General features: G+C 38.2%; 1 protein-coding gene across 4 annotated transcripts in view; it reads left to right on the top strand.

Moving 5' to 3' along the window:
• The window catches only part of Rab27 (RAS oncogene family member Rab27), a 169,483-nt gene extending 159,770 nt beyond the window's left edge, over nt 1-9,713 (top strand). For all 4 annotated transcript variants that reach the window (XM_067137559.2, XM_067137558.2, XM_067137560.2 and 1 more), the window contains one exon: nt 7,509-9,713. In XM_067137559.2, the coding sequence (XP_066993660.1) occupies nt 7,509-7,704 (196 nt within the window). In that variant the 3' untranslated portion in view covers nt 7,705-9,713. The remainder of the gene's footprint in view (nt 1-7,508) is intronic.
• The last annotated feature ends 3,523 nt before the right edge of the window (nt 9,714-13,236 follow it).

Raw genomic sequence — 13,236 nt, 5'->3', positions numbered from 1 at the left:
TACCTCCTTTTTCATAGTAGCGAAATCATTTTTGACTATTACAAGCTCGCTCTGCACTGAGGCTAGCTTGCCGTTAAAAAGTTTAATGTCCGAACATATTTTTCCTAAACCTTCTTCAGTTTGGTTTTTAATGTCCGTCAACTTTTCTTCAATAGCTTCCCCGAGAGATTTTTCGAGGTTTATTTGTGCGTCACTGAGATCACTAAGTCCTTTTTCTAAGTGTACCTGACTATTGTGGAGTTCAGAGAGTCCTTTCTCTAAGTTTTTCTCTAAGTTAGTTTGACTATTATTGAGTTCAAAGAGTCCTTTCTCTAAGTTAGTTTGACTATTATTGAGTTCAAAGAGTCCTTTCTCTAAGTTAGTTTGATTTCCGCTAAGCTTTTCCTCTAAGTGAGCCTGATTTTCATTAAGTTTTTTCTCTAAGCTTTTCTCTAGGTTGGCCTGATTTCCACTAAGTCTTTTCTCTAAATTAGCTTGACTAATGTTCAAGTTGGCATTAATCCTCTCCTCCATAGCCAACAACATCTGCCTTAAGTCCTCCATAGTTACAATTATTCATTAAATGGCTATTCTGGTATTGGAAGGATTCTAACCGGACTACTGAAATATTGGGAATCGAACTCTATCAAATTTGTGAAGGCACCGATTTGTCGATATCATGAAAGTTCCAAATTTTCACCAATATCGGTCGCAATTATGAGTCTAACTTTAATTAATTATCATCGCAGCAAATTCAAATTTCTAATTACCAGCAAGAATTTGTTTTTAACAATATTCATACAAGTTACATTTAACATGTGCTTATGTTAGCCACAAGAATTTGGGCGAATAAATGTGTCAGAGTCAGCCTAATTTAATTGGTCATCTGATCTTGTCAATGTCGTAAACACTGGACAGCACAAGATCATTTTCGAGCTTGGATAAGCCAATCTCGAGCCCCACGCTTGGATTAAGCCATCTTAAATGCCCCCATTTTTCCCGAGCTAAGCCCAGCCATCGAGCGATGAGTCCCAAGGTGGACCGTTCGATCGTTGGCTATCACTTTCTAGAGGCATTTAAGGGTTGTAAGGATTGATGACCAAGCAGGATAAAAAGAAATATTAAAACAACACTCTGACATTTATTCACATAAGCAATTAAACAACAAAATATTCTTGCTAATATTTCCTTTTTACATAACAGAGCTTTCATAATATCGGGTTTCTTCCTCGATCTAGAATGACTTGTGTTCATATCTCCAGCCCTACCGTGCTGTAAATGAAACCAAAGAAGTAATTAGGCCACTTGCCTTTTTAAACCAAACATTTAACTGAAAGAACTAAATAAACATGTGTTCAAAGTTTCACCAAATTAAAGTTGCCTCAACACGTGGTCTTTACAATGTACACAGCTGAATTAGTCATTTACAATATTTAATAATGGTTAATGACACTAACGTGAACTTCAGTAGCAAAGAAAAACTGTTTCCAAAATCCTCAAAATTAATTAATTATTATCTCGATTATTACTATTACTATTATCATTATTTTGTCATACAGTTAACCTGTTTCATTGTAACACGATCGTGTTCTTACCAATTCTCCACCGCATCATTTATCTAATGTTCATCATTAATATTTCAGAGTAATGATTTTTGATTAATTATTAATGACTTATTTTCACAATGTTTCAAAGCAATCATGTGGCTGACAAAATTTCTACCTTTAATCTTTGCATTTCATTTCTATTCAAATTAATCTTAAAGTATTTCAGATTTTTAGAAATTTACATTGCCAACGTGTGAGCTAGTTAAATAAATTTTGTTACAAATCGAGTGCCTTTACAAAGTAACGAGATGATCTTTCCTTTTAGATCTCGCAAAAAAGAAATTAAATTCCTTCCTAATCTTCCTTGACTTAATTTAATTAAACTTTCCCTTAAGGGCATGAAATTATTTCTTAAGGCAACACACAACGATGAATATGATCCGCGTCACGGCGAGTGCGCGACCAGATCAGAATTAAATGAAATAAACATGGCACAAGAGAAATATACACATTTACACACACATTCACACTAGGGAAACACGTTTTATGTACACTATTTACAACGAATCCTGACTTGGCAATTTTAGTTATGATTTTTATCGATGGTCGGGACGCGTAATATCTCGCAGAAATAATTCGTGCACAGAAATTCTCTTACATTAATGGTGGCTAGTGATCGAAGTCATGAGTATCACTTGATAGAAATACATTTCACATACCAGCGCAAGTTCATCTAATTCATGAGATTATAATGGAAGATTCTAGTAAAATCCATAAGCACTACCATCATGTGGGCTACAGGTTGAATTTACCGCAAGCGTGAGCCTTACTCGCATTATTTTTACTTCCTACCTGTGAAATACACTCGCAAACACGTGCTCCACTAATTATAATCTATCTTGCGTTCCAAATACACAAGAATAAATCAATATCACCACTAATTCATCATTTACTCAATTATGCAACAAATATCCCTCAGGATAGGCCATATTCCAGACCCTACATGAACAGAGCACATTCTATCTCACATTTAGGAATTCTACAGTAGTTTTATGGCTCACGAGCGTTTACTTCTGTTTTACCCGATCTTTAATCAATATTATTATTATTTGAGTGATTATTACATCTACTGATCCTCCTGGAATGTCGTAAAATTAGACGACTTCATCATAAAAAAACAACAAGTGATTTTAAAAGATACTAGGTTCGACCCTATTCACTCAAAATGTACACGCAAATTTTCCGTCCGGTAATTTTCACTGTTACAAATAAAGTAGGTTTATCGTGTGGTCAGTGATTATTAAACTTAAGCTCCTTAAGCATGGGAAGTCAGTCAAAGACAACCTACATGTCTACTCTAATAGATTCCAAAATCTCATTCACACGTACCTAGTCTACCATGACACCTTAAGAAGTAGGAAAATGAAACATTTCTAACTACAGCAAACTGATAGATCTACGACTTAAGAAGAAAGATCTCTAGTTGTACAAAAGATAGGACAGATAAATTAAATTAAAAAGGTACTCAAGTTTTTGTAGAGTTCGATTCCCGTCGACAGTCAGTTATTTCAGCATACTCCGGCCAGCCTTCTTCCAGTTACCAGAGACGCCTTACATTTTTACAGCTCCATGGAGGCTCTGCGATGGATGTCCCTCGATGAAATGATGTTGGTAGTTGCGGAATTCTTCATCTTGAGATCTTCAATTCCAAGACGTCTTCGTTGATTGCTGGTCACAAGCTGTAACTGAGATGACAAAATTAAGTATTTTGCACAAGCACACGCAGAATATAAACAGCTCGTCTACACTGTCACACTTAACTTGGCTCCTAGGTGTTTTTATTCCACAGAATTCACTAATTATCAGACTAAATTCTGGTAGAACGGGCGTCGACTTGTCTTGAAATTTCTCCTTCCACGTGGTCCGGTGAGGTGATGTCTCACGCAGCGAACAAGTATTAAGAAGAGCGTAAAGAGAAGAGCATAAAGCATTAAGAAGAGCGATTCACTCGAAGCAAGGCCTTTTATATCTAATTAGCCCAGGGAGGCGTGTTCTTCAGCGAGTACGGTAATTGGCTGATGATCACCTTTAATTTGCGCAGACTATTCCAGAAACAAGCTGAGTCGCGCGTGCGAAGGTAGTCACGTGGTTAGCTATAACCTTGACACAGTCCTGCCGGTGACGTATCGCACCCCTCTGAACGACAAAAAAAACTCGTTCACGGCTCGCCACAAGTTCCCAAGTGATGTGTTGCAGCTTCAAGCAGACAATAAAATCTTTGCTTTCTACTTGTTAAAATATTCATAAGATCGCCAATTTTCACGGGGACAGTATGAATATGACAAACAGATTAGAGCAGATGTAGGATGCAATAGTTACGTAGAAATGAAAAGTTTAGCACAGGATAAGGTGGCATGGAGAGCTGCATCAAACCAGTCTATGGACTGATGACTCAACAACAACATAAGGAAATATCTTAATTTAGATAATCATATTAACAAGGTTGTAAATAAAGGTTACAGATCTCTTTGTATGGTTATTAGGGTATTTAGGGGTTGTAGTAAGGATGTAAAGGAGAGGGTAGGACCTCTATTAGAGCATGGTTCCAGGGTACAGGATTTCAAGAACTGGAAAAGATCCAAAGGAAAGCACTACAGTTTGTTCAGACTAATTTCCGACAAAGGGGTAGTGTTATGAAAATGATGCGAACGTTGTACTGGGAAGACTTGGGAGTAAGCAGATGAGCTGCTCGACTAAGCAGTATGTTAAAGAAGTTGATTCATATTATTATTACTAGCTGATGTACCCGTGCTTCGCTACAGAATTCTACATTGCATACAGAATTCTGGTGTACACGTTGTGAGCAAGATTGTATTAAATTGCATAGCTCATAATTTAATGTTACCCTAGAAACGTGATGGGAAAGTCACCAAAGGTCTTTTCTCATGTGAAGACTGAGTTAGGGAATTTTCACTGTAATCGTAGACCCACTTGCATACCATCAATCACAATCAGGTTGGGGAGTTTTCCTTATAATGGTAGACACTCTCCACCTGCCCTTTTACATCCTCTGATATACTGTCTTAGTAGTTTTCCCAACTGAAATGAACATAGGTCATTACAATGACGTCAGTAGGAATGGTGCGAGTAAAAGCAATGCTTTCATATGAAATATTCGATCAAATGGAACACTACTCATTTGCGTACTTTTAACGAACAGTACTACACTGCCAAACTAACAGTGCAAAGTTCCAGAGCTGGAATGACCAAGCAGCAGACAGCCGTGATTCGTGAACACTCTTCGTCGTTTTTCGGCGGGGAGAGGGTCGAATAGTGGAGACTCCCAGGGCAAAAACGTATGCCCTTTTACTAATTTGTTTCCTAGGAGTACCCGATGAGTCGGAAAATATCAATTCACTACACTGGCGGCGGAAAAATCTATCTGACTTGGAGACATTTTTCCTCCAAGCCAGAGGAGAAATACCCTCTTCACTGCTAATCTGGAATAAAACGAATGTAAAATTTATAATAAAAGTGAATAGGAAGAAGCTTTTCTTAGGAAATGGCTCTTTTCAGGGTTCAATTTTGAGTTATTTAGTGAATTGTGGTGCTATAACTTGTAATAGCCCTAAATTGTTATTCTAGACCAGGTCATACTACTACTACTACTGCTGCTGCTGCTGCTACTACTACTACTACTACTACTACTACTACTACTACTACTACTAAGTCAGCCTCTGCTTTAAGTATGCACACTGCTCATTCAAAACAGCGCATCAGAGTAGCATCGAATAGCTGGAATACTATGATGAACCAGTGTGTTACGTACCAGCAGTATCAGTAAATGTATGAACCAGAGGAATGGAATGCTAAAGAAGAAAGTTTTCTAACTCTTCAGCTATTTCCCGCCAATATTCAGTCAGGGACGCAGCAGTAGAACCATCTATTGGAGTTGAGAGGCAGCATAAGAGACAAATAACATCACAACAAACAATGGTCAATGTAATGTTATTGCTGGTCAATGTTATGCGCTTTCGATATTGTAGGCCTTCACATTTAGTTTTGTTCCGACTCTGAAATACCACTCATCAAAGTCGGTGTGGTAAAACTGAATAAAACATAAATGATTGAGAATTGTATTCTTCAATGATATATGACCACTAATGATGTAAATATTTAAGAATTAGGTTTTAGACCTTCCCCTAAACTATAATTTCACTCAAGGGGAATAAAATTATTTATAGCCTAGATTGTAGCGACTTACTCACTGACTTTGTATACCAATTTTTATTAAGATAGGACCGCTAATAACATAAATATTTGAAAATTAAATTTTAGGCCTTCCCCTAAACTACCATTTCTATCAGCGTGAATAAAATTATTTATGGCCTAGATTGTAGCGACTTATTCTCCGACTTTGCGTACCGATTTTCATTAAATTTTCGTTAGCCATTTTATAATGATGCATGTACAGACAGACAGACAGACAGACAGACAGACAGACAGACAGACAGACAGACAGACAGACAGACATAAATTACGGAAAAGAAAAAAGTGCATTTTCTTGTTACTGTGGACATGACCGACACAGAAATACCATTCTTTTCAAATTCTGAGCAATGTACAGACAAAACTCTTATTTTATATATATAGATTAGCAGTATGTTCCCAGCTGTCATTGGAGAGATCTTGTGGAGGCCCAGATTCGATTCCTGGTACGGCCAGAAATTTAAGAATGGCAGAAGGGCTGGTTTGTGGTTAAAATGGTACATGCAACTTGCCTCCATTGGGGGTGTCCTGAAAAAGGCTGCAGCACCGCATCATGAGGACACAAGTTTACTTAGTAGACAAATGGTTTGATTGGAGACAAAGAGAAGACGGCAGTTTCAGCTGGCCAAGGCCTCTACCAGTTCACCATGATGCCCTTCAGCCTCTGCAATGCGCCGGCAACCTTTGAGCGACTGATGGAGTCGGCATCAAGATAAAGTTGGAATTCATGAGGACGAACTAGAACAATTATTTGTTTATTGGAATAGGATTTAGGGATTAGAATCCTATACCAAGGGAGATACTTAGTAAAATTCTGACTTCTTTAAAATCATTTAAGATAAGACTAGGTAAACAATTGATAGGGAAGCTACAGAGTGAGTTGGCTACGCAGTTTGTCACATAGCTGTGAGCTTGCATTTGGCAGAAAATGAGTTCAAACTCCTCAGTAGACAGCCCTGAAATGGTTTTGCATTTCCACACTCGCAAATGCTCAGGATGTGCCTTACTTATGGCCATGGTCACTTCCTTTCCAGTCCTTGCCCTCCCTTTTCATTGTCACCTTAAGACCTGTCTGTGCAACTTAAAATAAGTAGCGAGAAGAAAGATCTGTCACCCAATGGACAGCCCTAAATGGAGATCAGTGGTGTTTTTCACCATGTACTTTGCTTTATTTTAGTGAATGCATCTGTTTTGGTCTTTAACACAAGTTGGCTACATGGTTTGGTTCATGTAGCTGTCTCAGCTTGCATTTGGGAGACAGTGGTTTTGTACACTACTGTTGGCAGCTATGAAAATTGTTTTCCACAGTTACCCATTTTTACACCAGGCAAATATTGAGGCTGTTCCTTATTTAAGGCCACATTCATTTCATTTCCATTCCTAGCCATGTCCTTTCCTAATGTTGCCATAAGATCCATCTGTGTTGGTGCAATGCAAAACAAATAACAAAAATGTGGACTTCAGTTGGAATTTCTGTGAAATGACAGCAATGTCTTTTTAATTTGAGCCTTATTCAATTGTGTCTGTTTCAAATATGTGTGACATTATGCGGTAATTTTTGACAATTCTCTAGAATTACATGTTACAAACTTCATATTTGGTCCGTATTGAAAATGTACATCATTTGTATTGAATAGGTTGACTAATAAAATTTTAATAATCTTAAATTGAATTCTCTAGAAGTCGATATATTTAATGAAATATTCATTCCAGTTTGGCATATCTGGAGACTAGTGCAGCTACTGGTCATAATGTCGCTCGGGCAGTTGACACGCTGTTGGATCGTGTCATGAAAAGAATGGAGACTGCTGTTGATCGTGCTATGCTGCCAGGACGTCGTGGCCGTCCTAAGTCAGGTGATGAAGAAGTTGATACCCCTTCAAATCCTCCATCATCTTGCAGTTGCTGATTCTCAGAAGATTCAAACTTCTGACTGATATGACCTTAGTTTCAGACACTGGATGTGAACAAAGACTGATATGCCTGCAAGAATTACCATAAATAAAGTCAAGTAATATGATACGTAAGTGTTCCAAAATAGGGCCAATTCAACTTTTGTAAAAGGAACTGAAGTTTACAATTCTAAACTAAATTGTCAGTATTATGCTGGCTTTGCAGTATGCATGGTTATTGCATTTTATATTTAAATATTGCAGATTTTTGAAGTATTTTCAAATCATATTCTGTGTCAAGAATACTCAAAACTGTTGTTATACAGTAGTACTTAAAAAAAAATCATTGTCATATATAAATGAGGCTGAGGATTTTTAAATACTTAATTTTGGTAGTTGATTGCTATGTGGGCTTAACACTTGTACTACAAGTATGTATTTCCCTAAAGAAAATGGAGTCATTAGTGTCACCAAAATTGATGAACAGTCTCATCATAATATCATACTGTAACAGTCAGTTCATATAATGTTTTGGAAAAGCATGGAAAGAATCTTGAACGCTGGTGTCATGTATTTTTACCTTTGATCACTTGGCAGTTCCATGCATAACCAACCCTATAAACATCTACAATTTTTCCATTTTTCCTCTTCTTGTTGCACTCACCTGACTGCAAATTTTGGTGACCACCATTAAAACTAATATCTTGAATGTAAATTTCAAGGTAATTAAACCTTGTCTGGTATTCAGGGATATTCTGTAAGAACATTTTAATGCAAAATACAGTATAACACGTAGAAAAGATGGTGTCACCATTGGCTCCAAGGAATACTAAGATTATGTTTTATGACCTTTTGATTTAAGTTCTCTGTCTCATTAATTTTAACTGTAGAGGTTTTTTTGCAGTGCAAGTATTGTACAATTCTATACTTTTATCTCCTATATTGTTACGTTGATTAATTTTCAATTTTGGAAACTTGCTAGAATTTTAACATTTACCTTCTGTGTAGTATGATGTCATGTGCCTGAACGTTGTTGCCTAAAATGTTATTTTTATGGATATTGAATTTATTCTGTTAGAATTAACAATTTGTAGGTAGCTCGGATGAGTCTATTCTAAATATTATTGTAATGAGTAGGTGATAACGGAATTTTGCATTAGTGGATGTTCTAAGATGTTGAAATGAGGTGATCAAACATGTGTGTTGTTTTATACTGTACCTTTAATATAAATATGTTGCTAGTCTGATAGCTAAATGAAAGCTATTTTTTAATTGTAAATTGTACAGAAACAGTCATGTATTGAATCTCGTACGCTCAACTCTCAATTTACCGTAATTGGATGAACAGCGTTGCGGCTTAACCGCGATATCAAAAACACTAAAAATGCACGAATGTTAGGAGTCACAGTAATATAGAATTACAAACGGTTGGGATAATATTGCCTGGATGATGCTCTCATCACCAAAAAACTTGTTCTGAGAAACTTGAGAAACAAAATAAAGAAAAAGTGTTTCTCAGTACAAAAGCAGAAAAACATAACTGATTATTTTCAGAAACAGTAGAGTTAGGTAGTCTGAATATTTTTCTTTGTCTTATTAGTTTAAATGAAAAGTGCTGTTTATTTTTTCATTTATTAACTGTGCTCAGTGCTACTTTTACTGCAACATATTGGGTAAGTTAATAAAATACAATACAGTAGTATAATTTATTATCATTTTAACTGTACTTTCAGCACACCTGTTCTATTTTTAACTTTTTGCGAGTTAACCACGATTTTACTTATCCGGGAAGCCTTAACCCCACATTATCCTGGTTAATCGAGAGTTGAGTGTATTGTCATATTCTGCATGGTCTAGGTCTTGCCTTTTCATCATGTGGGAAGTTTAATACCAGCTGTTCAAGTCATGTTTTACTATGATTTTATACATTTCTTAAACATTGAGTATACTTTGTTCTTAAGTCAAATATAATACACTGACTGACAGAGCAAATGCAACACCAAGAAGGAGTGGTTCGAAAGGGATGAAAGTTGGGGAAAAAACAGACGGCACGGACGAATAATCGATGTTTATTTCAAACCGATATGCAGGTTACACAATGCGCACGGCATCGACTCAGTAGGATGTAGGACCACCGCGAGCGGCGATGCACGCAGAAACACGTCGAGGTACAGAGTCAATAAGAGTGCGGATGGTGTCCTGAGGGATGGTTCTCTATTCTCTGTCAACCATTTGCCACAGTTGGTCGTCCGTACGAGGCTGGGGCAGAGTTTGAAAACGGCGTCCAATGAGATCCCACACGTGTTCGATTGGTGAGAGATCCGGAGAGTACGCTGGCCACGGAAGCATCTGTACACCTCGTAGAGCCTGTTGGGAGACGCGAGCAGTGTGTGGGCGGGCATTATCCTGCTGAAACAGAGCATTGGGCAGCCCCTGAAGGTATGGGAGTGCCACCGGCCGCAGCACATGCTGCACGTAGCGGTGGGCATTTAACGTGCCTTGAATACGCACTAGAGGTGACGTGGAATCATACGCAATAGCGCCCCAAACCTTGATGCCGCGTTGTCTAGCGTAGGGCGCTCCACAGTTACTGCCAGATTTGACCTTTCTCCACGCCGACGCCACACTCGTCTGCGGTGACTATCACTGACAGAACAGAAGCGTGACTCATCGGAGAACACGACGTTCCGCCATTCCCTCATCCAAGTCGCTCTAGCCCGGCACCATGCCAGGCGTGCACATCTATGCTGTGGAGTCAATGGTAGTCTTCTGAGCGGACACCGGGAGTGCAGTGTAGGCCTCCTTCAACCAATCGACGGGAAATTGTTCTGGTCGATATTGGAACAGCCAGGGTGTCTTGCACATGCTGAAGAATGGCGGTTGACGTGGCGTGCGGGGCTGCCACCGCTTGGCGGCGGATGCGCCGATCCTCGCGTGCTGACGTCTCTCGGGCTGCGCCTGGACCCCTCGCACGTGCCACATGTCCCTGCGCCAACCATCTTCGCCACAGGCGCTGCACCGTGGACACATCCCTATGGGTATCGGCTGCGATTTGACGAAGCGACCAACCTGCCCTTCTCAGCCCGATCACCATACCCCTCGTAAAGTCGTCTGTCTGCTGGAAATGCCTCTGTTGACGGCGGCCTGGCATTCTTAGCTATACACGTGTCCTGTGGCACACGACAACACGTTCTACAATGACTGTCGGCTGAGAAATCACGGTACGAAGTGGGCCATTCGCCAACGCCGTGTCCCATTTATCGTTCGCTACGTGCGCAGCACAGCGGCGCATTTCACATCATGAGCATACCTCAGTGACGTCAGTCTACCCTGCAATTGGCATAAAGTTCTGACCACTCCTTCTTGGTGTTGCATTTGCTCTGTCAGTCAGTGTATATCAATGTCTAAAATGAAAGTAACGACGCAGAATTTAAGAAGTTTAGGGGAACTGTGTAAAATTCCTAAATTATTTCAAGAAATGAGAGATGATTCAAAATTTTGTGAAAAACTTGTGGTACAGAAGAGTTTTGTAACTCAGATAGATATTAGATTTTTTCTGAAGTTACAAACTTGTGGGTACTGTTTTTTAGACTATTATTGCAGACAGTCAAAGAACTCCAACTTGTAGTTAAGATTACTTATTTCACCAAATACTTCAAATATATTTTGTAATATTATTTTACAGAATATATTTCAAAAGAATATGGTTGATTGATTGATTGATTGATTGATTGATTGATTGATTGATTGATTGATTGGAGTTAGTTTTGGCAGACCAAAGAACATAACAGTTATAAATTAACTGAGTCAAAACTGAAAAGAGATGGCTTCAGATATCTCAAATTATAACTCTTTTATTTCTTGTGGATAACAATTTGTTTGATGTTCAGGGTTATAGAGCTAATTTTACAAAAGAACATATTTGTGGGGGCATGATTATCTCAGTGGCATGGCTGTTGGCTTCCTGCCTGGAAGGTTGAGGTTCAAATCCCAGTCAATCCTAGGTTGAGATTTTCATCTCAGGAATATTGTGCCATCAGCGTAGGTGGCTCGAGTGAATCCAGAAATAACTGGGATAAGCTAAAGAGAATTTAAAAGAACATATTTACTAAATGCAACGTTGTTGATGAAACAATGTAACAAAACAGAATCATATTTTTAACTAAAGATTCTTCACCTTGACTGCTCTCCTCTGGAGCACTTACTATTCAAAGTATTTATTACAAATTCTACCAATGGCTAAACAGTGTGGTATGATTCTGATAGAAATATAGGTTTTGTTTCCTAACTAACCGATTCTGTCATTTCTTCCTGTTTAATACATTATAATTTTATTTTTTTATTTTTAGAACTTCACCCACCAGTTGTGTTCTGTAATGGTATACTATATTGTCAAAAATACGAGTTCTAGACCCACTGAATGTTTGAGGAACTTCACATGAGGCTTCAGTACCTCATGTCTGTATTTCCACCAAAGAAATATTGGTCTGAATGCCCACTGAACATGATACTGAGTTATACCAGCATACCATCTCGTTATATAATGTTCATGGGATTATTATGAGTTCCTTGCTCTCTCTCTCTCTTCTCTCTTGTTAGAAATTCCAGTAGTGATGAACGTGACACTACTGCAAATGGACCCTCCTGTTGGGAAGTCTGTAGTATCAGTACAAGTTTGTTTATTTTTTAAAACTGATGTGCGATCTAATACTGGAAATTACACTCGCTATTGCTTTTTGCATTTCAAAACTGTAGTTGTAGTATAAATAAAACTGATCAATGGTAGCATTTCCATAGCATTCCAAGTTCATGTTATGGTAGTCAGCATCATAATGTAAAGTGATGAGAATTTTTTATTGACTTGTAGCTTTGAAATACAGTAGAAGTCCATTATAGTGAGAATTCACAACAGCGGAAAATTTGCTCGCTATAGCGGATTGTCGTTATATCCAATTTTTGTATAAAAGTTGGAAAACCCCCATACACATTAAAATCGGTATGAAACGGCAATCAGTTTGTTCAAAACTTGCGTTTCCTTGGATGATATCCACACTATGGTTTACTTGTTTATTTTTCGAAATCCAATACTATGTGAAGGTGTATGTTTAATTTCATTCTGAAAAAATTACAGTACTGTATTTCTCCAAATCTAAAACAAACCCAACTTTTTCCTTCAAAAAATTTAAAGCCGGCTCAAAAAAGTACTTTGTAAAATCATATGAATGCCTTTGTTGTACAGTATGCATTTTTAGACTATTTTTAGACGCTGAACATTGGCTTTCGTTATGCTGCATGTTTTTGCGGCTGCACAATTATTCTTTATTTCCACGGGTTTAATCTCATATAACTATTAGATTACCCTCCATTTGCATGGAGAATACCAGGGAGGTACATCTACTGTGATTCTGGCATGTAACATGTCTCTCTGAAGTACAGTATCCCACACTCTCTGTACTTCTTGGCATAGCTGGGTGATGGTTGTTGCTGGGACTGGGATGGATGTTAGACACCATCCATCATGTTCCACACATGCTTGATGGGGCTGGGGT

Source organism: Anabrus simplex, chromosome 1, assembly GCF_040414725.1.
Source record: "Anabrus simplex isolate iqAnaSimp1 chromosome 1, ASM4041472v1, whole genome shotgun sequence".
Lineage (NCBI taxonomy): Eukaryota > Metazoa > Arthropoda > Insecta > Orthoptera > Tettigoniidae > Anabrus > Anabrus simplex.
The sequence above is the reverse complement of the archived record's forward strand: the minus strand, read 5'-3'. Positions and strand labels throughout refer to the sequence as shown.